This window comes from Anser brachyrhynchus, assembly GCF_964034855.1.
Source record: "Anser brachyrhynchus genome assembly, chromosome: 3".
NCBI lineage: Eukaryota > Metazoa > Chordata > Aves > Anseriformes > Anatidae > Anser > Anser brachyrhynchus.
In genome coordinates, this window is record NC_137696.1 from 54,051,964 (window position 1) to 54,076,856 (window position 24,893).

Genomic DNA, 24,893 nt, shown 5'->3' on the forward strand with positions numbered 1-24,893 from the left:
ACTTCACAGCATTTTTTAAAAGATTCTTTAAATTGAAAACTTGAATAAAGTTGGGATTTCTACTCCTTTTCTTAGGCGAGAAGCCATTTAGTCATCTCTCACATGCTGCTTTAATTGGAAGCATTAGCAGACATAGGACAAGTTTTTCAAAACAGGATGAACCAAAAATAATTCTCCCCTCCCACAGTCAGAGGTTGGAAGGTACCTCTGGAGGTCATCTTATCCAACCCCCTGTTTAACAGGGTCCCCTAGAGTCATTTCCTCAAGACCATGTTTAGACTGCTTTGAAAGATCTCCAAGGAGGGAGACTGCACAGACTCTATTCAACCTGCGCTAGTCATCCTCACAGAAAGTGTTTCCTGATGTTCAGACAGACAATTCACCTGTTACAGCTTTAATTACAACACTGCTTATTTGCTTTAATGTTTTCTCATGGCCTAAACACTACTTTTAATTCTGTGTTGTTCTCTTTAAACAGAAAAAACTGAAGACACATTGGCAAAAGTATCTCAAAGTTGAGTAGAATCCTTTAAGAGCCATTACAGCTAGGTTGTAAGATTTGGTTCTCTCAGCTCAGGAACAAAAGTTAATTATACCTGTCACATTCAGCTTCTGTGTATGAACAAGCCCAAGAACTTCAACATCTCCATTGTTGCTTTTCCTACAAATACTGGCTCTTTCAGGGCAGCCTGTGGGTCCTTCATGTACCCTCTGACAGAGATTCAAATAGTACCTAAACAAAGAACATGGCAGAAAAAAGCTTCTTTAGGCTAAACTGTCAAGATGAAATATAAGCTTTGTAAACTCTTTGCAAGGAGCTAGCCACATTGAAAGATCAAACCAGCTGAAGGAATAAAGCACATTAACATTTAGCAGGTTACTCTTAGTTATTTTACAGTAAATGACTGTCCAGAGAAACTGATTACCGGATTAGTTCACTAGTTAGTTTTGACCCGAGTCAAAACTAGAAATTTGAACGGAGACAAGGAATACACAAGTTCTCTCTCAGCTATAGAGCTTGTAGTGCTCTCAATATAAGCCTCTTTGGAGTTATACCAGTTAAGTTTTATAAGAACAAAAGAACTAGGAGCATTACAGTTTATGTAGGGTTTTGTTAACCCACAGTTTACCGTAATTTTAGAATTAGATGCTAATTTTTGAACTAGATGCTCTTATCCTTGCCAGTTCACTTCTTTGTTAACCAGGTGGGTCAGACTAGAAAGGCTGATGACTTCCTGACATTTACATTTGCTTTTAGGTTGATACTGGCATTTTTTTTCTGCCCTGTCTTTATGGAGATAAAGCCTTTCTTGAACTTCAGACAACATGTTATGTGCTTGAGTCAAGAGAGAACAAACAAAACAATAAGATTTTTGATCAACTTACCTAAGAATTAGAAAAAGGCATTTAGGCTACAAAATTACTTTAAGATAGTTTAAGCAGAAAGTTTTTAAAAAGCTTTTGGTTTAGATTTATTAATTCTTTAAAAGGAAACCAATAAAGGGGAAGCGTGATGATGAAGACCATAATTATTCATCCTGTTCAGATAAAATGGGTCCCTTTGTGCTTTTTTTTTTTTAAGGTCTACAAACAACGTTAAGCATCTATAGCTTTAAGATGCTGTCAGAAATTTAAACAACCCTGAACATGGACCTGAACAGAAGTACTATGCCACACTATAACTTCAGCTATATATTGAGCAGCAGGTTGCTCCCTGCTCATTACTCACGAGTTTCCATTGTGGAAGAAGATCCATGAGCCTGTCAGAGAAGACAGCATTCTCAAGTCATAAGTTTTGTGTTTCTCAACAAACTTGCACTCCATCTTCTTTGGAGGACAAACAGCCTGTGTCTTCCATTCAAATGTCACAGCACAGCCCAGCATCTCACTCATAAGGTATGGACTCCCACTGCCAGCATTTTCATCACATATGAAAATAATGGTAGATGCCCTTCTTGCAGTTGCTATAAGAAGGGAGGTTGGAAGAAAATTATTTTGCAGGAGTCTTCCAGACATGTATAGATTTTAGTGTAGCAATTCAGAGGTATGAGAAATTTTAATCAGGTATTGTTCCAGAGAGAGAAGCAGCATAAATGCTTTACCTAGCAACTTCCTTCCCTAGGTTAACTTCCCGTGCTATTTTTGCAGGAAGTTGTGTAACTCCTCCCTCCAAGATGAGGGATGTCCATCAAGGCAGTCAGCACTTGAACATGTGGTTTTGAATCACTGTGATATCTAAAGGCATGGACTTTCAACTCTCTCAAGTAAAATTAGGTTTGTTCCATAGATTCCTTACCTTGCCCACTCCCACCCCTTTCATTTCATTGCGTTACATCAGAGGTCTTCTGCCCAGCCTAATAACAGCTAACTCACACTGTTAACTCAGAGCCTTGTATATTAGATATAACAAGTTCTTACCATTAACACAATATCCCCACTTTCCATCTCCCTGGTAGTCTGCAGTTGTAGCACACCAGGGCCTCTTCTTTTCTTCCGTAATACATTGCTCATAGCTCTTCCCTTTGTACTTGAAGGGGAACACACAGAGCTCTCCCTTTTCAGTCACTGAGAAAGAAAGGTATGCTCTCTGAACAACATGCAGTCGAATAGCAGGCATATCCAGATCCAGGACCACACCCAAAGCCTGCACATCAACACCATTCAAGAAGAGTCATGTGCAGAGGCCGACAACAAATACTGAAACATCGAGTCAAAACCCAATCAGAAAACTCAGATGTAGCATACAATTAGCTATGATCACCCCTACAGAAAAATTGTGCTCTGTTCCAAAAGAGAAGCGTTGATCTTGTAGGTGAGTATGGTGTACATGACTGAAAACCATGTTTCTACTATGGTATCCAAAATAGATGCTCCTTCCCTCCTTTAGCAACAAAACTGAGATTTAAGGGTAAGAAAGCCAACAACTCTTTACATAAAGAGTCTGCTGCAGTCTCACCTGGAGGACACCGATCACCTCCTGTATACTGCAAGATGACTGTTTCATCCTGGCGGCTATAGTCCATTTTCATTTCTTTTAGGCTTCCAAAGGATGACACGCCACTTTCGGATGTTAGGCACACTGCTCCATCTTTGCATTTTCCCTGGTACACATCTGCTGCTTTACTGCATACACTAACATGGTAACTTTGGGATCCAGAAAGTACCTGTGTGGACACCCAGAAACATCAGAAACAAGGTTTTAAAGGCTGGACTAGATGACTAGGTCTTTTCCAACATAAATGATTCTATGATTCTAAGGCTGCCTCTTGAAGCCTGCAAGTCAATACTTAGAGAGAACAACCAGGGTGCTTTATAAACTAAAACTCATGCAGTCCTTGCTTAATGCAGATAACTAATTTTGCAAATTTGGCCTTCATTTATGTGGCAAAGCTGCAGGTAAGTACACCCATGGGTCCAAGGATACAGCATGTTCAGCAGACATCTTCGCGTTCAAGGCCAAATCAAGATTCCCTTCAGTGAAAAGTTCTCCTTCCTTTCCAACAGTAGAGTCATGAACTTCCCCCTCAGAAGCATTGAAAGGCAATGCTCTCATGTTACTCCCTCTGTCAAAAGGCAAACCACCACTGACACTGACCACAGCTGCAGCACACACTTCAGTCTCTTCTCACATTCCAGGAAGTTTAGAAGAACCTTCTGAGAAGACTTTACCTCAAATGATCTTCCAGAAAGGCTGGTCAGGTTAAAAGTATAGTGTAATTGTTCATCAGTCACAGAGCAGCCCAAAGTTTTCACTTGATCAGGGCACACAACCGGAGTTTCCCACTCAAACACAAAACTGCAGTCAAGTTTCCGTATCATCTTTGGCTTGCCCTGTTACCAAAGACCACAGTAAAAGAAGATTAGGTTTAACCTTGGAAAATTTGCTCTTTTCTGCATTATTCTTTTCCCTCCAGCAGTTAACCTCAATTATTACTCACTAGGTTTTACTGACTGTAGGACAAACTCCATACCTTAATACTGCAACTAGTACCAAAAGAGCCCTAGGTGAAGAACTTTCTACCTACCTACAGAAAACGAATAGGAATTGAAGTAGGAAAGTTTTCTTATTATAATTAGGGTCGAGATTTTGATGTTCACCTCGGTTGCAAGCAGGAAAAAAAATGTGTGAGTTTTCTGTATTTCTCCACAACAAAAAAAACGTTAAGAAAATTAACAAAGTTAAGGTATGGACAGAATGCTGGTTCCTTTGTCATCCTATTTTAAATGAAGTAGTAGTATGGCATGTGTAATACTCAGAGCCACCTAGGATTTCAGTTCTCCCCCCATCTTGATGGAAAATGGATGGAAAACAGTTCCACTGAGCATCTTTAAGAAGATCTAGTGTGTCACAAATACCGAAGTGCTTCTTTACTGTTTTCGTTTACAAAAAATTCAGGGAATGTTAAATTCATACCACCACACAGCTTCAATTGTTCAGGTGTCAGTGAAAAAACATAGCATCTGAATGCAAATTTTGAGAGTTGTATATGATTACATAAGTGGTTACATCACAGGTGAAATATTTCATAATAGCTTTATAAACAATTACACTGGTTTTTGTTTTAGCTTATGGTACAAGTTCAACCTTTTGGACCCAGACAAAGTACAATAGAACATTAAGCTTAATGCCAGCAATAAGTTATCAGTACATTACTTCAGTGGAATCTGATCCTTGAAACCATCACAACTTGATACTTTCAAGCCTGAAGTTCATGCTCTATGAAATTTTGCCTAGTTTAGAACACAAATACTAAGCGTATTCCTCGCTCAACCGTATGAAACAAGACCATCCTTACGTGCTGGAAACGAACCATTGGTTTAGCTATAAGCAAAGCTAATAGTTGTTACTCCCCACTTCTCATTGCACTCCAATATCAACATTAATTTAATAGATATCTTACCAGACCAGTTCCTTGGCTGCAATGAAATACAATAAGAGAAGTATAGTTCAATTTGTTGTTTATCTGACAAGGAGTAGTGCTGGTGTAAGTGATGTAAACCTCATTTACTGCCTCTTTTAGCTTGGGAGGTTCAGTAACACGACCAATATCCTACACAAGCAAAAACATATAGTAAGACAAAAGTAACACATCTAGATTTCAGATCAGCTCAGATTTAGATTAGTTCAGAGATTCATCTGTTTAGCTGACATAGCACAATTCCTGTGCACTTTTGAAAACTGCATTCTTTACTCAAAGAACAGTTAACTAGATTTCAATCCTAACAAAGCAAGTTGCACAGCTCATAACACCCTTTAGCTAAGCTTGACAAAAGCCACAAAAGCCAGGAAGATTCTGCATCTTAAGGGTGGATTCTTTTTTTAAAAATCATTGTGCCAAAAATACCAACACTTGAAAATTGTGTAGTATTAGCAAAAGTTCCCTAGATCAGTGTGGAAGTTCATGAAAAACCATCACAACTTTTTGTTTGCGAGCTGTAGAAGATGCACATAAGACCTCAGATGCAAGAGCCTCCAAAGTCTCTTAAGGACATATAACACTGACAAGTTGCCCAATATCCTGTCGCAGTCTTGTTAAGACTGTGCAGCTGTCAAGTTCTTAGAAATACTAAACATGTTTTGGAGCATGCTAGGACACATCCTCCTTCATATTGCAAACAGGCTATCATAGAATCAAGTGCACTATTTCTGCACCACTGAATAGCAGACAGACATTCTGCTTCCCAGGCTCAGTGCTTGGCATGCAGCAATACACAAAAATTCTCTGTAGTAATTGTTTATACTCATCAGGACATGGAATCTCTCTACACCCAAAAATCTTTGGAGCTCATAATAAGTAAATACTGCTTCGCAGGGAAAGCAAGGAAAGGGAATTTTGCAGAGTAGATTTTAATTCTGTGGTCCATTTATTTATTCCATTGTCAAGCCTATAGTTTAAATCAGGTCTCTAGTCAGGGATACTGTTATAAACTAGCAAGGAAATGCATGTTCCCATAATTTCAGGCTTAATACTTACTATTGGTGGTCCATTAACAGGAACCATACAAACAGCTGCTCCAGGTGGACAATTAACATCTTTGATAGGATTGAGAGGCTCACAAATATTGATGTAGAAGTCTGGAGAAACATCTGCTACATCTTCATCCACAAACGCCTCGTAATACCCAGTGCGATGTATCAAAGGGGACAGGTCAATAACAGAACTGCCATTCAATACTGAGCACCTCACCTATGAGAAAGCATATTTTTTATTTTGTTTGTTTTGACCTACTGATAATCATCCTCGCCTCCACAGTGAGAAATGTAGCTACATTTAAAAGTTCAAAGTTTTATTCAAGTAAAGCAGCATTTATTATGGCTTTTGCTTAGCTGTAGATACTAAGCACCTAGAAGCTACATACGAAAAAAGTCAAACTCTTAAACATATTTATAGAATTGAGTCCATACCAAAATAACATCAAAACAAAGCTCTGGAATGCAGCCTCCAGCATACATAGTCACTACAGTCGTAAGATCAGTGGATCCTACAGTTCCTTCCTATTCAATGTTGTAGGGAAGATGAGGACAACTTCCAATAAAAAAAGCTTGGTTGTAACAATGTAAAGTTATTGCACTGCAAGCTTGTGGCTTGAGCACTGCTTTAATCAGAGTCTGAGGAAACATTTTTTAAGTGCATAAGCTTACTGACACTTGAAATCTGGGGAGTTTATTCATGTTCACATATTGGTAGTTTTGTTTCTGTCTTAATTTCATTTCAGTACAAGAGATCATTATTGCTACCTAGCCATTGCCACTCTGAAACAAACTAGGGGCACTGTGGATACACTGAAAAGTGATCAGAAACACACAAGTGATAACTGATCAAAGTTAATAGGTTAGAAAACAACTGTTTCTATGCATTATTGTTTTTTTTTTTTTTATCTGAGCACATATTGTACATACTACTAGAGAGGAAACCACAGCTGCGCACTGCACAACTCCTACAAAAGACTGGAAGTGGGAACACGACATTTTCCATCAGTGAAAAGAGCTGGAAAAGCATTTCTCTAAATGAAATTGAGAACTATAGTAAAACTGAGACAGTCATGGGAGGGGGGAACAACTAGTCAGAGAACCATGGTCACACTAGGAAGCATTCATAGTAGCAAGGATTAAATACTCATTGAATTTAATGCTCAGGTGTTAAGAGACCTTAATTCACCCTATGGCTCAGGGAACACAAACCATTTAACCTTCTCTTCCTATTACTGGCTTTCATTCTGTGCACCTGTTACCAGCAACAATTTAACTAGCTAAAACTAGCTACAGTAAGAATAGTTCAAGGTATTGTCTGGAACACCAGTTCATCCAGAGTTGACCAAATCAAGTTATCACAACTTGTGTTACAAAGCAAAGGCAGATCCTTTGTTCAGTGTTTATCAGATAGCGTGAGAAAAATCTTTGTTTCTCAGAACTGTTTCTCACAATTGTCACTGCACTTAACAGAATTGATCAGACTCACCTAGCCTTTAGTCACTCACACAGAAAAAAGACCAACCCCAGGCACAGCAATGTCATCCATCCTCAACTCAGCCTGATTTATTGGCCTGTTCTGTTGGAGGATCTTAACTATTACTTCCCAAGAAGCTCCCTATGGCTTTTTTCAGCTGTACAGAAAAGCACCTAAGTATATTCCAGAGAGGTTGATCTAAAGATTTCAAGTTTTAACATACTCACCATGTTCACAAGTTTGCCAACTACTGTTCATCCCTGCTGAACATACCAATAAAAAAGTCTTTCAGAGTTTCAATATGAACTTCATTTCTGTACTAGAGGAAGAGACCTTTCTCTCAAGGGATTTAAAGCATACACTATTATTATGCATAACCCCCCCCCCAGAACTTTAGTCCTACAGAAGTGTTTTCCATGGAAGTAATTCTTACCTCTTCCTCACAAGCCAAGGACGTATGCCAAGAGAAGTAACTAGTGCACGTCTGCTCATCAAAAGACAGAAAAACAGGCTGGCTGTCATCTCCAGCATCAGACTTGCACACAAAGCTAAAATAGCTTTTATGTTTCAGTTCAGGGTCTGCAGGGCAAGGATCTCCATCTTCATAAACAAGCTTCAACACTTGATCTTCATAAGTTAAAGTTTTACTTAATTTTCCAGCATTAATTGGTTTTGGACCACCAGTGACGCAGACAGCTACAGTAAAAAAAAGTGAACAAAGCAGATGAAGTCTGATGTAACTGCCTTTCAAAACTGCACTACACATCTACATTACTGAACAGCAGGAAACTTAAGATTCTAGCCCTATTCTAATTTCCATAGGAAAGGCTTTTTCACACTATCTGGAGTTACCATTAAACTGAGCTGCACTGAAACAAACCAAATACTCTCTTTAATAACTTATTAACCAGTAGAATGTAGTATAACTATATACATTTGAGCCCAGCTTTTGATTACTTCTCTGAAAATCCAAGATATTCACACAAAAATATCACCTTGACTATACATAATTTCATTAAGGTGCCTACCTGTAAGAATCCTAAAATACAAGTTAGCTGCTAATGATATTTCAGAAGCACCCAAAAACCAGAAAGCTAGAAAGGGGTCTGGCAAGATTTTGAAGCATAGACACAAGGCTGAATGGAGATGCATTACATCAACACAGTAATCACCACACAGCAGTTAGTGCTCTCAATTCATTCCAGCTGAAAGCTAATATCCTTTCTTTTCACAACAGTCAAGAGATTTAGCATCAGCATCTACAGTCTTGCCCTCATCACCAAAACAATACCCATCCTTACAGACATAAGGGCACAGACTGTAAGTAAACCCATTTAAGGTTAAAAAGGGAATTTAATAGAACCACATCATTTTATTTCTTAGGACAGTTTTTGCATCTCTTCCTAAGCAATTCAGATACAATTGTTCTCTTCAGTCCTTCCGTTTTTTCAGTAAAACTTGCCACTTGCAATTTACCACAAACCTGAGCATAAGTATTTTGTTTGGTTTTTTTTTTCAGGTACACCATAGTCAGCAAATACAATAACAATAGGGATGAAATGCTTACCAGCTCCATTAGCACATGAACTTTTAGCTTCAGCACAAACATTCAACTCAATTCTTCTGTTGTGTGAATCACTGATTATATAACCAGACTCTCGCTTCAGTGATGTCAAATCAAAGAGGTGACCTGTAGGTAGAACAGGGTGTAGTTTAATCTTTTTGCAGATTCAAAGTCACGTTTCTTTGTATTAAAAGCTTTCAGCAACTTCCTTTAGTTGGAAGGTCAACTAGCACCTACTTGCCCGCTAGGTTAGAAGACAGTTAGAATTCATATCAAAAATTGGAGGCAAAACTAGTTTCAGAACATATATATAGCAAACTTTCTACAGACCTTTTCCGAAGGACATTGTAGTAAAAGATATTTCTACCCACCACCAATAAGCTTGTTAGTCACTACCCTTTTCTAATAAATCCCTTGAGAACAAACAGTAATGCTGCTTCCAGAAGTCTTTTCCACCTACAAAGTTTTGGGGCTTTCTCCTTACCTGTTGCAGGATTTGTTACCCGGCAGTCATTTTGCACGTTGCTTTTAAGAGGACACGCAGCAGCAGTGAACCATAAGAAGCTATATTCACAATCTTCAATGGCCATTATAAGTTCTGGTTTTGACTCCTAAACACAAAACACTAGCAGTTAACTTGTAATTCAAGTGATATTGTAAGATTTCATGCCACAGGCTTATTCCTGAAGCCTCTAGCTGAGCTTCATGTCAAATAACAGTTCTAAGAATTAACCCATTCTGGAGCAGTGAATAAACCCAAGGCTACAGTATTGAACCGTAGCTATCTCATATACACAGGACAGTCCAAAAATCATTATCTGTAGCAATAAAACTGATGAGAGTAGAGCTAAATGCAGTCTAGTCACGCAATAGAAAATCCAAAACATTATGGTGAAATGCCTCAAGTGCATATTTAATGGCTAGGCACACGGAGGTGCAACCAAGCACTGACCAACTGGCACTGCCCTATGTTTCCTACCCCACAATATGCTCACCTTCAACATACAGACAGACAGACAACTTGAAGGTATTACAGATGATAAAAACTGTTAGACTATACAAGATGATCTCTTAAGAACTGCTCATCATCTAAAGGTCAAGTACTACTTCATAGTCTACTCATAAGGCTCATAGGGCTGCCTCCCAACCAGCTGCACAAGACCAGGGAATAGTTAAGAACTGTCCCACCATCCTTCACACAGATGCGGTGGTCCGAACTCATAAAAATGCAAAGCCCTGCCAGGAGAAGCCCACTTACTATTCTGCTTTCATCACATTTGAGGCGCAATATTGTTGTTTTCTTGCGAATTTTATCTGGGCACTGATCCCCATTAATGTATTTCAGAACAGAAATGCCATTTTCCCACCGGGGTCCATCAGCCACTTCTCCAAGGCTTATACATTTTGCATCCTCCACAATGGAGGCAGCAGCATCAGAAGGACAGGAACCTGTACAGATTAATATACTGTATTATTACTCCAAAAGTTGCTAAGGCTGGCTTGCCTGGAATAAAACTCCATTTTCAGTTATGTCATGGCTGATCTACCTCCAAACGAATGCCCAATCATACTCATAACCACCCACCTTCTCCCCAGTCACAAGCAGCAGCAACCACCTCAACTTCACACAGGAATGCAGTGGCAGCTACCACTGGGGAAGCAGACTACTACTCATAGTGAAAGGCTAGAGCTTGATGCCTGGTCTTCCACTCCACCGTGTGGAACCAGGCTCAGAAGATGCCACAGAAAACACATCAACATCCTACTCCAGATTATTTTAATCTCCAGGAGCTATGGAAGACTTTGTGTAAGAACAGAAGAGCTGGAGTGCTGAAAAGATCAAGATATGAGCTGCAAGCAGATCTCATATACCAAACACATGGAAATAAGGCCCAAAAACTAGCCTTCCCTCTCATGCCAAAGTGACACCACTGTCTCCACAATCTGCTTTTATGATTTTTTACTCTGAATATCCAGCAGTACTGTCCTACCGTTTGCCTCCTCTATCTGTAGCTAGAATATATTTTTATTTAGCTCTTACGTGCAGCACCGTATGGTACTAAGGACTTGCAGACGTTAATATAGTATTTCTGTGTAGAAGCAGATAAAGCAATTGCCTCCCAATTGTCTCTATGCCGTGTCAGAGATGAAAAGTCGTAGAAGTTTCCTTCATCATCCCTATAAGATAAAGAATTTAAATTAAGTAGTTGAATTTAGTAGTACTAAAAAGGTAATTCCAGTAACTTCAAAATTGTAATTTACAATAAGCTTCATCTTAATAACTCTACCAGAGTATCTTGCTAGAAAAGAACTCTGCACCAGACTCATTGGTCCCCAGAAACTTCAATTTCAGTACAGAGAAATCACTGCATCAGCTAATCCACAGCAACTGGCTGTGTACACAGCCTACAGCCAATGCAAGAGTAATTCTGACTTCATTGAAGCACACAAGTTTAATGCATGGCAAGCACAAATGGAGGGTTGCAACAGGTTGTTTCATCTTAGGAGAGAAACTTATCCTGACAGCACACGTTAAAACTCACGGGCAATTGTCCATATTTGACCACACTTACTAAGTATTATTACATTAACTAAAGAGGCAGTATTGCAGAGCTGCAGTAAGGCTGTACTCATTTCTGCCATCATACAGCCCCATCTTACATTTGTGGAAACAACTTACTTGTAGGAACACTCAGTGGATTTAACAGGTGGGCAGGCATACTGTGTATGCCATTCAAACATGTAGGTGCAATCTGGAGTTTCCTTCAAAAATACAGGCTGAAAGAAAAAAATGGAATGTACTTTCTCCAATTTAAATATAGAAACTACCAAAAGGTCTCAGTCTTTCTTCAAGAAGGCCCAGCAACTTGTATTTGCATAGCATCTTAGAGACATACTGTGCCTCTGATCTGAACAGTATGGCCTGAAAAGCTCAAAGCACGGCTTCTCCCAAACCCAAGTTCATCCACATGCACACTTCTGATTAAAGAGCAACCATTAGGAGCTACTGCCCTCCTCTGTGACACGGGGAAGGAGAAGAGCCAAAGGTAAACCCAGGCACCATTCTTTATGAACAGGAAGGTAAGCACAAGAACAGTGAGGACTATTAAAAATTGCAAGTAACCCACTTATTTTGGTCTGGCCATATACTACGTGATTTTCTACAATTTCATTCGCCTAGCTTTTATTTGTCACTAAGGGACTGCTCTTATTTCTGTGCAAGTTTCCCAGTCTCTCCAAGGGCTTTGCTAGTAGCAGGCATCTCTTAAATGAACAGCATGCTCTAATTTTCCTGGGGCACAAGGGAAGTACCTTTCATAAATCAGTTTGTTTTTAAACCTCATGGGAGCTTTGTATCTCCTACCTAACCTATAAGTGATTTTAACCTCTAAGTGATTTAAGCAGTCCCTGAAGGAAGCTAATTCATGTTCTTCACCTTACCCTGCCACACATTAAGATGACAAACTCTGGAAGATAGTATATACACAGCAATTGTATTTTGCAACTAACCTCTGATGTAGTCTTGTCACAATAGAATAATATGGCAGTTGATCGTTCATATATTTTATGACATTTTTCTCCACTAGTGTAATTAATCATTATTAAACCATTTTTGAAAGTCAGTTTCTCTGTATGCAAGCCTAAAAACAAAGAGTTGAGAAAATTAAACAGTTAATCCAGTAAATACACGAAACTGCAGTCATGCATGTGGCAACAAGGTTACACAGCAATAACAGGCACAATAAAATAAGCATTGATAGAAAGACCTAGACCTTCCTCTAAAACACGACTTAGTTATTTAGCGAATACTGTTTCAGTGTAGTAGTGTTGAGCTCATTCCCAATTGTGTGGCAAGATAACTATATGCATAACATTTTATTTGCACATGAAGTACAACTGGTAGGGTACTTTATCTCATAAAACATGAGATTAACCAGGGTGTAACAAAAACTACTATTGGATAAATTAATAGCTCTCGCTACTCTTCCCACTTTAAGTTCCTTCTGATCAAGTGCCATACCTGCTACTTTTCTGAAAGTACTGTCCATCTTCTTTACTTGACACGATGACACGCCCTGAGCCTCTGGCTTGCAGTGTTCTGTTATTTCTCCACAAACTCTGAAGTAGTAGTCATACTCCTCTGTACTCACTTTTATGTCTTTATTGGAAAGTGGCTTCAAATTATAAACATGACCATACCTCGGATCTTTAACCTGGCAATTCTCTCCTTTAAAGGAAAGTTAAGAATGAAAATACAATCTTATATCTGTGAGCCACACCAAATACACTTAGACAACTAAGACCTCCTGGCACAACTAAGGTCACAAAAACTAAGTAGCTGGCACTTCAGTGGAATGACACTAAAGAACCATTTAAATCCAGTTAATCAGGTTGTCTTGAGAAGTTACTAAGACCTAGAATGATAAAACTAATGCACAAGTACAATTTTTAAAAAAACTAACAAAGATGTAAGAGCTACAATGTACTTCAAAAACCACCTCAAGCTGGCCTCACAGGCTCTTCCTTCAGCAAGGCTGAAGGTTAAGGACAGAACCAGAGATACTGAGTCCAGCACTTGCTCAATTATCTGGAAAGAACAGTGAGGTCACAAGGTTGAAGCAAAAGCTGTCCTAGATGTCAGTCTTGCATCTTCCTTTAACAGTTACCAAGTCTGCAGAGTTAGGTTATAACTGATATAGGAATTGTTAGCTACAGCTTAAAGCCATACAGAGTCTATGTAGAAAAGGTTTGAGAAATGTCTAGTTTCATAGGTTTAATCAGCTGAAAAGCACCTGTAACATTACTGCTGATTAAGCCCTCAGTTTTGAAGTGACACTTGGCTCAATACTTTGAAGATTTAAAAAAATCAGATCATACCACATGACTATGCTTTCCTCAATCCCCTAACAAGTTGATACCAAGATGAATGACAAGATATCAGTTCTCTCTTCAAAACCACAACTCTCGTCAACCGCATCCTGCACTGTACTTGTGTGCCACAGAGCAGCAGCTTGATAAGCATTCTTCTTGTACCACAGGAGATGACTGACAGTTTCAAATAGATTGAGTACAGATGCAACAGATACTTTGCAGGAAGTCTGATATTTCAGAAGGTATTATCTACATTCACAAGGTCTTATCTACAAGCTGCAAAACAAAGCTCTTAAGAGCAAAGAAGATAACCTGCACACTCAGCTTCCGACCAACTGAATATCAGAACTAGAACCTGCAATTCCTTCTTGCATGTCCTGAAGTCAACTGTAAACTGACACTCTCCCCTCTGGTGTCTCCACCATTGACTAGTAAGAGTCAAGTTCATAATACAATTTCTAGTTTTCAGTGGAGGACAAGGAAATATTTGACAGGCACAGGATCAATCACATTTTCATGAAATCTAACACTTACCAATATTTGCAGGACTAACAAGTTTCATTGTGATTTTGGTTTAACAAGGTAGCACTATGATTTGACCAGAAAGTATTATTACTGTACCTTCTTTTCCAAGATAGAAAAGTGCATTTGACTCTTATCCTAATTTGTACTTTTCCTGTTAGATTGGGAATCTTTGTTGGACTAACTCTCTGAATAGATTTCCCTCTACAAGCCAGCATCTTTTACTGACAGACTTGTAGGGCAAGAAACAAATGTAGCTCCACTAGGTTTTCATTTCTTGTACAGATTTGTTTGATACTTGAAAGCTTAACTACACTTACCTTCTGCTTTGTGAACAGGACAGGCTGCCAAAGTTCTCCAAACAAATACAAACTCACAGTCATTTTCTTGCTCAAACACTGGTGAACCCTACAGGAAAAAAAAAAGCCATGTGAAGGAGACTTACTGGAAACTACATTGCAAGTCCCAAAACATACACAAAGAATCCCTTTTTAATGGGGTTGCACAGTCTTAAGGTCTCTTAGCAAATTTCTGTACCCATTTTGAACAAAGCTGTCTGCAATACCGTCCACCGTTGTGTTCAAAGGGCTCAAGAAAGCAGTTGAAAGGAAAGACAAGTAAAATGCCTGTATACAAGATACTGTTCTAAACGAATCAGTCTATTCCAAAAGAAGGGAAACTGTTTATGTTGTAAGTCGAAGCTCTTAAATCTGTATTAATAGCTCTTAGCATAGAAATTTACCATTGTCTGATCGCACTGAAAGATTATACGTGTAGAATAGCGTTGCTTATCTTTGCAAGTATCACCATTCAAGTAGATAATGCTTAGTGACCCGTCAGTAGCAGCCTGTGGATTTATCTGAATGACTCCAAGGTTCTTGCTTTTATCAGCATATTTCACACAGGATCCTATGGCTCCACCTACAGGAAACCAGCAGAAAAATGTATTTTAGTTCAAAGCTTTGTCAATGAGTTACCTTTATTGTAAGACAACATAATGAAATAGTTTTAAGAGAGATTTGAGCATTCAGCACGGTTCAAACTCCTGAAGCACAACACAGTAGACGCATTTTCATAAACGTGGAGACACTGTGTGCCTAGAGGCTCTGAGGAAGAGAACAAGTCACTGTCTACATTCACTGAAATCTTTAAAACTGTATTAATCTGCCCATATAGACTCAGAAGGCTAGAGCAACAAGTTTAAGTCAAACTGGTTAGAAAGGCAGTAAGACATGCATGGCATAAGCTTCTCATTCAGACTTTATTCAGTTAAGAAGCATCAACATTTAATTTGCCTTTTAAAAAAAGTTCAGATACTTGTAAATACTGCCCCTCAACAGTTTTCCCCAACTGCTTTTCCACACATCTCAATGCAATAGTCCTGATTAAGCATTAAGAGTGCTCTCAGTTTGAGAATATCTGCAGTACTTTATTATCTTAGACATTGGAACAGGCTGTCCAGGGAGGTGGTGGAATCACCATCCCTTGGGGGTGTTCAAGGAAAGGTTGGACCTGGTGCTTAGGGACATGGTTTAGTGGGTGACATTGGTGGTAGGGGTACTGCTGGACTAGATGATCTTGGAGGTCTTTTCCAACCTTAATGATTCTATGATTATACCCCTGTGTAGACCTGGGTGAGGTATGTCAAGTTCAGCAACTGAACAGGCAGGATTGAAGAAATGGTATTAAAATAACAAGGGTTGTCATTCTGCATGCAAGGTCTGGCACCAGAAATCAGAAGTTAAGAAATGCTTGCTATTTGGCTTACCAGGGCATCCAGGCACAGAGGGCAAAGGTTTGCAAACATTCAAGAAAAATGTTCGCTTCTTTGCGTTCTTGGAAGTATCTATAGCAACCCACGGTTCACTCTCTTTGCTCAAGTCACTTAAGTCATATTCATTACCAGCAGCATCTGGAAGAGATGTGGTACATACAGTAAACTGAAAGACCTGCTAGACAGTTGCAGTATAGTACCAGGTTTCAAATGATATGTTTCACTGATGAATACACATAATTCAAGGTATTTTTCAGAATCACATAAGAATCATTGAGACAAGACAATTACTGTTCACAGAGGTAGAGATACACTAGATTAAAACCCAATTCTTTTGATAATCAGTTTAGCTACCACAAGCAACTATTCACAGGTTCATTTTTCTACAGGCAATACAAATTTAACCCGCTTTCTTCAGAGTTAGACTGAAGTGGCACTTACTTTCCATATTAGCTTCTTACCTGTTTTTGTAAGTTAAACCTGCTTTAAACAATCCATTTCCTCTCCCTCTCTACAACATTTCTGAAGACCTCAGGCCTCACAAACTTCTTCAGACCAGGCATCCTTAAGTTATCTCAAAGCCCTACTCCATAGGAGCTTGTGGTGTTCAGTTAATCCTTCCAAGAGTTGTCGGACAAAGCCCACCTGAATCCCAGGTACTTACCTGTAACCTGACAATCTACAGGAGCAGGAGCACAGGCCAGAGCTGTGTGAAACTCAAAAAAAGTATCATGGATGTTCAGTACACTGTTTATCTCTTCACGCACAAACTTAAGCTCTCCAGGATATGAATCATTACAAATGAAAGTCACCGTGAAAGTGTCTGATGTCCCTGTAAAACAAATAGTTATCTCCTGCTGGTTCACTCAAGAATATTTAAGTTGAAGTTCAAGCTAACACTCGACTTTAACATTTTCTAACCACTTATTCTGTTTAGGCAAACACTACATTCTGTTTATATGCTTTTTGAACAATAAAAATAAGCCTTCTTTAGAGACCTGCGCTAAAGCGCACCTAGCAGTCTCAAGCAACTTTCCAAATGGGAGACCAGATAGCATTAACACAGTTCAAAGAGCAGAATTATATTCACTCAGCTGTGCTCCCCATGTCTGACATATGTGAAGAAACAAAAAAACAAGACATTCAATCAGTTACACCAGCAACCTCTAAACTGCATCACACAAAAGGTAGGATTTTATTTAGGTTGTGTAATAACTGGAAAACAAGTACTGATACTTTTTAAGTAGCACAAGTTAAGTTGTTTAGTTTTCCTTTCCACAGCCCATGATTAGAATTAAGTGGAGGGGAGTATTTGTCATCATTGTATCCTACAGTAACCGAAAAGGTAGAAGCTCTAACAGTGAAATACACAATGGCTCAATCACTTGTTTTGGTACACATTATACAATGAAAAACTATCATGGCTATGAAAATGAGAAAAATGAGATCACCACAGCACATTGTACAGACAACCAACACATAAAACTGAGCCATTAGGAAGAAATCAAATCATGCAAATGATAAAGTTTTATTTGATTTCTTCTTAAGGTTTTAATATGAACTAGCCTGTTTAAGTGATTAACATCAAACCCAGGTGGTTTTACTACATGAACAAAGCAGGGAATGAAGACCATTCACAGAACATTAATACAATGTCACAACTTCCTGAACTCACCTGATTGCACCTGAAGAGGACCTCTGTAGGTAAGAGTTAGAACTCCCTCACCAGACAGATACAGAGTTTTGTCCAATTCCACCATCCTCACTGATGTCAGATTTTCTGCTTCACATCCAGCAGCTTGTTTTCCATTGATTTCACCACAATCTGGCATGGGCCCACAAATGTTTAGCTAGAAGTTTTAAAAACATGAGTGTACAGTGTTAACCGTATCACAAAATTAGACTTATTGACTTATTTATATATCAGTAAGTTTCATTTGTTAAAGCCTGATTTCAAACATCACAAGATGCCTTTCATTTCCAGACTGCAAGACAACCAATTACACAGGAACAGCATCTTCACTCTTCAGTTTACAGGGTCCACAAGTTCTCCCCACTGGAAGTACAGGATGTGGATTAACGACCAAAAAACCCTATGGTACTATCTGTAGATAGCCTAGAACTAACAAGATATGCAAGCCAAATTAAGAGCACTGATATGGATAGATTAAATCCATTTTTAGGCTTACACTGTCCATTTTTAACACTAGTAGATAAACTAGTATTATACAACAGAGTCCATAATCAGCCCTGCATAGCCTAGTGGTGCCACTACAGTGAGACTACTGTTTGGCTTTGCTATAAAACAATGTCGATGTTTTTAAGACCATTTGAAATGATGAAGCAAGTTACCTTCTATTCTTTTCTCAAGTACAATACTTTTTTGTCAACTCAAATTTCATAAAAACTGTACAAGAGCTCCATTTCACTAAGCCTGACCAGAAGAAATACAACAGCAGAATCCATAAGCAACAGATTGTACAGTCAGAATCCTTACCAAGAAGGTCTTCCCAATTCCTGTTGCCATATAGCCTTTTCCTGAAGCTAATGGCTGCAGATTGAACAAAAAGCCACTGTTTGGATCTCGCACAGAGCAGGTCTACAAGAGAAAGGTTACAACAGCATTATTTTCTCACTCAGCATTTCTGGTGTTTATGTTCTACTTCTAGTTTGCTTAAAGAGTCAGAGTAGTGATTTGCATATCTATCTATCCTGTCTAGGAAGCAGGAACTTAATTTGGACAACCAGAGTACAGCTCCGGCAGTAGCAACACTTCAATTCTTTTGCACAGTTGTCCATTGACATCAATCGCATATCAAGATATCAAAGTGTAGTTTAACAGATACTATCAGGTTAGCTAAGAGCAAAGAAATTTTAATTGAAGGATACTTCTACTCTAATGTGATCACTTCAAGACCTGTAAATGAGAAGCAACTGAGTAGCCCAGTGTAAAGTGAACCTCATTTGATGATCTGTACACAAACAAGGACAACAGAAGTCCTTTCATATACATTCAACTTTACTAGCAACCTCATAAGGGAATGAAACATCCAATACCATAGCAAGCCATTCTTCCTTGAGTGCACACTGTACCACTTTGGCCAAAAGTTACATATTTCATGAACACATCAAGACAGACACATCAAGAAGAAAGCAGTAAGCACTAAACTCCATTGTGATCAACTTCATACTTCACTAGTTTTCTTTAAGATTCATTAAAATGCAGAAACCAGGAACACTAGAAAAATAGCATGTGAAGACCATAAACACATTTGTCTCACCCTTTCTCACCTGAGAATCATCTTTTGTTTCCTTAATTGGACAAGCAGCTTCAGTTTCCCATAAGAACGTGACCACACATTCCTGAATAGATATGAACCGTGGGCTGCTACTCTGGAAACAGATTGCAGAGAGAAGACCAGAATCAAGGAAAATGTAACAGCCAACACCTTCCATGTTTGAGATTCTGCTTTAAAATTGCTATGTTCTAAAAGATTTCATTACAAAAGCACACAATTCCCAACCCAATTTCCTCACTCCTTTTTATTTTGAAAGTCAGGAGAACTGAATCTGATATACAAATACTCAAATGCAGTTCAAAACTGAACCCAGACACATATAATCACACCTTTCTTCAGTCTGTTTTGGAGAGTTTGGGGTATAAGGTACAGCACGTTAAAAAAAATCAAGTACCACAAAACACCGTCAGCTGAGGCAACTGGAATAATAACTACTCAGAATTCATTTCAGTGCTTTCAGGCAAAAACAAAGCAGTTCATAACTGCATCATGTCCCAGATTTTTACCGTATCTCTTGGGGAGAAGAGCAAGGGAGGGGAATAACACTTGCAGATTCACAAGCCAGCATGAAAAAGTCTAGGCAAGCTTCAGTGGTTCCCCCCCAGTCTAAACTTCAGCAAAAGTTTTATAGAATTAAGAACTCATCTAGAATCAAGCTACAGAGATGCACAACGTCAGCCTGAAGATGCACTTTACAATGTTCTTCCTCTTAAGAGGATCTGCTATGTCTGCACGTGTAACTCCAGTTGACTCCTCACACACTCTCATGCTAATTAAACTAGCCTGATGCATCAGTTTCCACCAGGGTTATTAGGTGTTAACTATTTCTTACTTATGATAAAGTACTCAATCTCAGATACACATTTCTCTGGCATCTAATTTAAAATAGATGTAAAAACGTTAAGTCCCCAAGAAGTCTCTGTTATCATGAAACCCTTGATGGAAAGCCTCCTATGATGTAACAGCTGAATGATCATTTGTCCTTACTAGAGTGCCCCTGGAACAGACAAAGTGGATGGTGGTGGTGTAAGTTGTCATCTTTCCATCAGCATTGATGCACACAGAGCCATTTGAATAGGTTAGAAGAATGTGACGAGGTCTTTCAACTACTAATTCTTTGCTGGCAACACCAAGATTGCTAATAGAGGTGGCTTCATAGTAAGAATCCTAGAAATAAAGAAAACCATCAGCAATTTTGGACTCAAGTGCATTGTTACAGAAATGCCCAAGAAAATGGTACCTACCACAGTAACCTTGTGTACAGAAGAATACCTTGAGTTTTGAATGCAACTGAGAAGGCTAGAGATCCCTCTATATTCCTCCCCCATTCTATATTTAAGATCCACATTTAAGCACCACAAAGTTTTACTTTATAATAAGGTGCCTAGAGTGCCTCAGAAATCATCCCCATCTCACCAGCTACACAGCTCAGGAGTTTAGGGAGGCCTACACCTCATGTGCAATAAGTACAATTTAATTTGTGCAGCTCTTTAAAACAGTATGTAAAAGGCTCCAGCCATTCTTAGAGCTTACTTATCTGTCATGCTTAGCGAAGTTTAAAAAACACTAGCAGAAGTTGAGAGTAGGAACCTTGTAAAAATTAAAGCTTCAGTGTTTCAAGAGGCTGGTAGAGGTTTGCCATACTGCAATGACTATGCCGACGCTAAGGATGCACAGGATACCATTGTATGCTGCACAAAGGAGCCAAAACTCACATGCTCATCTTGTATTCCTTTTTAACTCAATCACTTGGGCAAATCAGCTCTGAGTTAGGACAAAAACACTACTCACACGATCATGTTGATATTCCACCTGACACACAGATGCTCGTCGGTCACATCCTGGAACAGCAAGCAGTGGTCGACAGACATTTATGTAGTACTTTTTGCGCTCACTTGGTCTTGAATTATCCATAGCATACCAGTTTCCACCTCTCTTCTCAGACTTTGCTAAACTGAGTGGGAGGAAAAAGTTCTATGCTAAGAATACATGTTATTCACAGATTCCCTTTAGCTTTGTTAGTTTCAAGAAAGAAACTGCAAGGCATTTCAGTTGGCATTTCATGTAACTTTTTCCCCTCATTTTTAAGTGTCGCAAAAAATTACTCCTAGGAAGGTAGAAAACAGTTAAAGTAAGTTAGGCAAAGCCAACCCAAGAAGTCAACTTGTATCTTAGGAGGTAAGTCAATATACCAGATTATCTCCATTTCAAGATACTTGCAGTTAAGACTGTCAGAAGAGATCACTTTTCCAGTGCTTTTTATGCACGAAACCAGTGTCATCCAGTGTTAAACAATCAGCTAGAACGCTAAACTAGAATAGCCAAGTTCACACAAAGACTGTTACTTCACCTTGACAAGTCATATTGGTCCATGGTGTTGGGATCAGTCACAATACATTCCAAGGGCAGTTCAGGACAGGCATATTCAGTGTACCACCTGAAGTTGTAGGTATATTTATCTTCTACCTAAAAAGAACAGCAGAATAGGTCAAGGGAGGCTTTCATACAGACTACTATGTGAAGCAACGTGACTCCTTTATATGTTCAGTTTATTCCCCTGAGTTTTGGGATGCACTTTCTCAGACTGATTAGCACAGGTCCATCTTCACATTGATCTTGCCATTATTTCCCTGCTGTAACACCAAAAACACTTGCAAAAAAACAACCATAGCAACGTAACTGCTGTTTACTGTGTTACAGGGCACAGTCCTAGCACTTGACATCTCTGGCCGAGAAATATGGCTTTTTTTTCCAATTTGAAATACAAGAGGATCAAAAGCACTGGTAATTATACGTTCCAGAAACTAGAGAATAGTGAAGTGAGAACCCTGATGCAGATCAACAGTTTACTGTTCAGTAGGCAAGACGAGTACAGGCTGGTACACCAAGAAAAATACATGCTTTGTTGAGCAGTCTGCTTTATAGATATGGTTATTTCCATCCATGAATCTCTGCTGTACCAGCCTAGAAGTGATTATTTTCATGATTTACAGATGTAGAGAGTTCCCTTCTTCATATCGAACTTCTTACCTGATATTCAGGCTGACCTACTCCAGCTTGACGGTCACACAAGAAAGTTATGAGAGTAGATCTCTGTGTTTTCTTCTCATCATTATATGCTGTACCATTTTTGTAAGTCAACTGAATCAGACCATCATAATATGAAAGTTTGGAATTAGGCAGTCCAAGACTCCAAAACTGGTTCTTACTAGAAAATAAAACAGGCTCTGAGGTTGTGCAGAATTCAGATGTAGTCATCTTAAAGAAAAGTCTACCAAACAGTAGGCACACAGGTATGTTCATAGAATACTCTGTAGTAAGACAAAAGGATTCAGCAAGATTGACTATACAAAGTCAAAAACTAGGATGAAAAGCACTGCCAAAAACAAACCATGAACAGGTGTCCTTCTTTGGGAAGGAAAAGAAGTTATACCTTACTTAGGTACCTAAAGTACCAATACTCCATTCTCTAGAACAGTGACAGAAAAGTCAAGCTCCCACAGGCTTCAGAATGGGCTTCAAACTGCAGACACCCTAATGGCAAGCTCATGCTGGTTTCATGCAACTACGTGAGGACAGCAAAGATCTCGGACTGCACAACAGCAAATCTTCTCACTTAAGAAAACTTTGTATGCTCTTAGCTCAGGATCAGCTTTGGTCTAGGAGGGTTTCTTTACTCTGACTTAATGTCAGACTAGCTCTTTCAGACCTAGCCTAACCACCTTCCCCCAAGTAAGTGCAGCCAACTCTCCTTAGCTGGAGAATACTTCAAGATCAAGCAAAGTCAAGTGCAATTGCATGTGAGTGCACTAGGCTGACCTGGAATCTGAAGTGTTGCACAGATACTACACCTTAGACATGGCTGGTAGAAGATGGAACAATGCTGCTCACAGAGTAGTTGTGCACATTGAGACTGTGCCTGCATTTTTAGCAATACAAACATGCTGCAACACCCAAGTTCTGGGCTCTACCTCACATAAGGCAGCTACTACTCAGCCTTAGGACCTTGGCTAACCTAGGCAGTGGTGCTTCTTTACAGCAAACACTCTTCAAACCAAGCTGATTTGAATCCAAGGTGCAGGTTGGCTTAATACAGCTGAAGCAGTTAATACACAGCTTAAAACCCCTCTGGGAACACTCTCAGAAAAAAATTCCTGAGTTGGAAAGGACCCACAAGGATCATCAAGTCCAACTGGCTGCACACATGACCACCCAAAAAAAAAATCAAACTATATGTCTGAAGGTGGAGCAATGGACACAATCTCAAAAGCTAATTGCAAGCAAGATCACATACACTTTGCTTGAAACAATTGACAGCATAATTACTATGCTGACACTTATTTTACATGTAAGTTACCTGAATCTACTGCAGGTAGTAATTACTTTACATGCAAATTGGTCAGTTAGATAACATCACACAACAGTAGATTTATTACAAGCAACAGAACCAGCAACTTACTTTTGTGTTACTTGGCATGCTGCTGATTGTGTGTGACACAATTCAACTGGCACGCTGCCACAGATGTTTATGTAGAACAAATATTCTGAAGTATTAACTATGTAGTACCCGTTTTTCTTGGCCAGTGGTGATAAATCAAAGGAGAAGCCTAACAGAGAAGGAATAAAATTTCATTCAGCATAAGTTTCAGTCCCAGTTTTTCCCACCATCTCTCAGATCTTGATTCTACTGGCCACACAGCTAGTTGTTATACAGACATGTTCCCCTAAACATGTCTCCCCTTCCACATAATCATTCCAGAAACATGGAAATTCAGACGTATTGGAAGCATATGCTTTCCTATAGAAGAATTCACTACAGTCAAGTACAAGTTACACCTATTTCCCCCCCACACATATACACTAGGAAGAGCATTAAGCTCACACTGCTCTCATTTTAACATGTGCATATACTTTAAAACTCTGTGCTCCAGTGTTTTAGGTGCTTCAACTTGCAACAAGTTCACTTTGGTTTTGCATAGAAAGAGGACTTAATGCTCAATGCCATGGCACAAGTCCTATCCTTGAAGGCCCTTCAGTTTGGCCAACATAAATACATACCTGCCTGAGCATCAGAGACTTGACAGTTATCTCCTTCAGTTTTAGACAGGACACATGCAGCAGCAGTATACCAGTCAAAAGCATACGAACATACGCCCTCAGACATCAAGATTGGAGCACTTTCTAGATCACCTGGTATTGAAAGAGCAATGCGTTAAACAACACGCAGTACAGTCAGGCGGCCAAAACTATTAATCTAGGCCTACGAACACCGACTCCTCCCCAACAGCAGACCAGAAGTAATGAAGTACCTCTTCTCTGAAAATAAGGACCACAATCAACAATTCCTTACACTAGTTCTTTGCATCCTTCTCCCCAAGTTTAGCCAAGAGGTGAAGATGTACTGCTTAGTCTGT

At 39.2% G+C, this 24,893-nt stretch overlaps 1 protein-coding gene across 2 annotated transcripts in view; it reads right to left on the reverse strand.

The window, feature by feature from the left end:
* Positions 1–24,893, reverse strand: part of IGF2R (insulin like growth factor 2 receptor) — a 56,067-nt gene that overhangs the window by 8,104 nt on the left and 23,070 nt on the right. For both annotated transcript variants that reach the window (XM_080586205.1, XM_080586204.1), the window contains exons 14-41: positions 24,538–24,669; positions 23,939–24,086; positions 22,510–22,687; positions 21,830–21,945; positions 21,271–21,433; positions 20,467–20,646; positions 19,472–19,573; positions 18,678–18,779; positions 17,856–18,030; positions 16,845–17,012; positions 16,175–16,318; positions 15,149–15,327; positions 14,727–14,814; positions 13,034–13,240; positions 12,523–12,653; positions 11,693–11,790; positions 11,054–11,190; positions 10,271–10,461; positions 9,497–9,623; positions 9,016–9,138; positions 7,882–8,144; positions 5,976–6,188; positions 4,902–5,051; positions 3,670–3,831; positions 2,957–3,164; positions 2,419–2,565; positions 1,730–1,964; positions 597–733 (exon numbers count right to left, since the gene is read on the reverse strand). In XM_080586205.1, the coding sequence (XP_080442331.1) occupies positions 597–733; positions 1,730–1,964; positions 2,419–2,565; positions 2,957–3,164; positions 3,670–3,831; positions 4,902–5,051; positions 5,976–6,188; positions 7,882–8,144; positions 9,016–9,138; positions 9,497–9,623; positions 10,271–10,461; positions 11,054–11,190; positions 11,693–11,790; positions 12,523–12,653; positions 13,034–13,240; positions 14,727–14,814; positions 15,149–15,327; positions 16,175–16,318; positions 16,845–17,012; positions 17,856–18,030; positions 18,678–18,779; positions 19,472–19,573; positions 20,467–20,646; positions 21,271–21,433; positions 21,830–21,945; positions 22,510–22,687; positions 23,939–24,086; positions 24,538–24,669 (4,404 nt within the window). The remainder of the gene's footprint in view (positions 1–596; positions 734–1,729; positions 1,965–2,418; positions 2,566–2,956; positions 3,165–3,669; positions 3,832–4,901; positions 5,052–5,975; positions 6,189–7,881; positions 8,145–9,015; positions 9,139–9,496; positions 9,624–10,270; positions 10,462–11,053; positions 11,191–11,692; positions 11,791–12,522; positions 12,654–13,033; positions 13,241–14,726; positions 14,815–15,148; positions 15,328–16,174; positions 16,319–16,844; positions 17,013–17,855; positions 18,031–18,677; positions 18,780–19,471; positions 19,574–20,466; positions 20,647–21,270; positions 21,434–21,829; positions 21,946–22,509; positions 22,688–23,938; positions 24,087–24,537; positions 24,670–24,893) is intronic.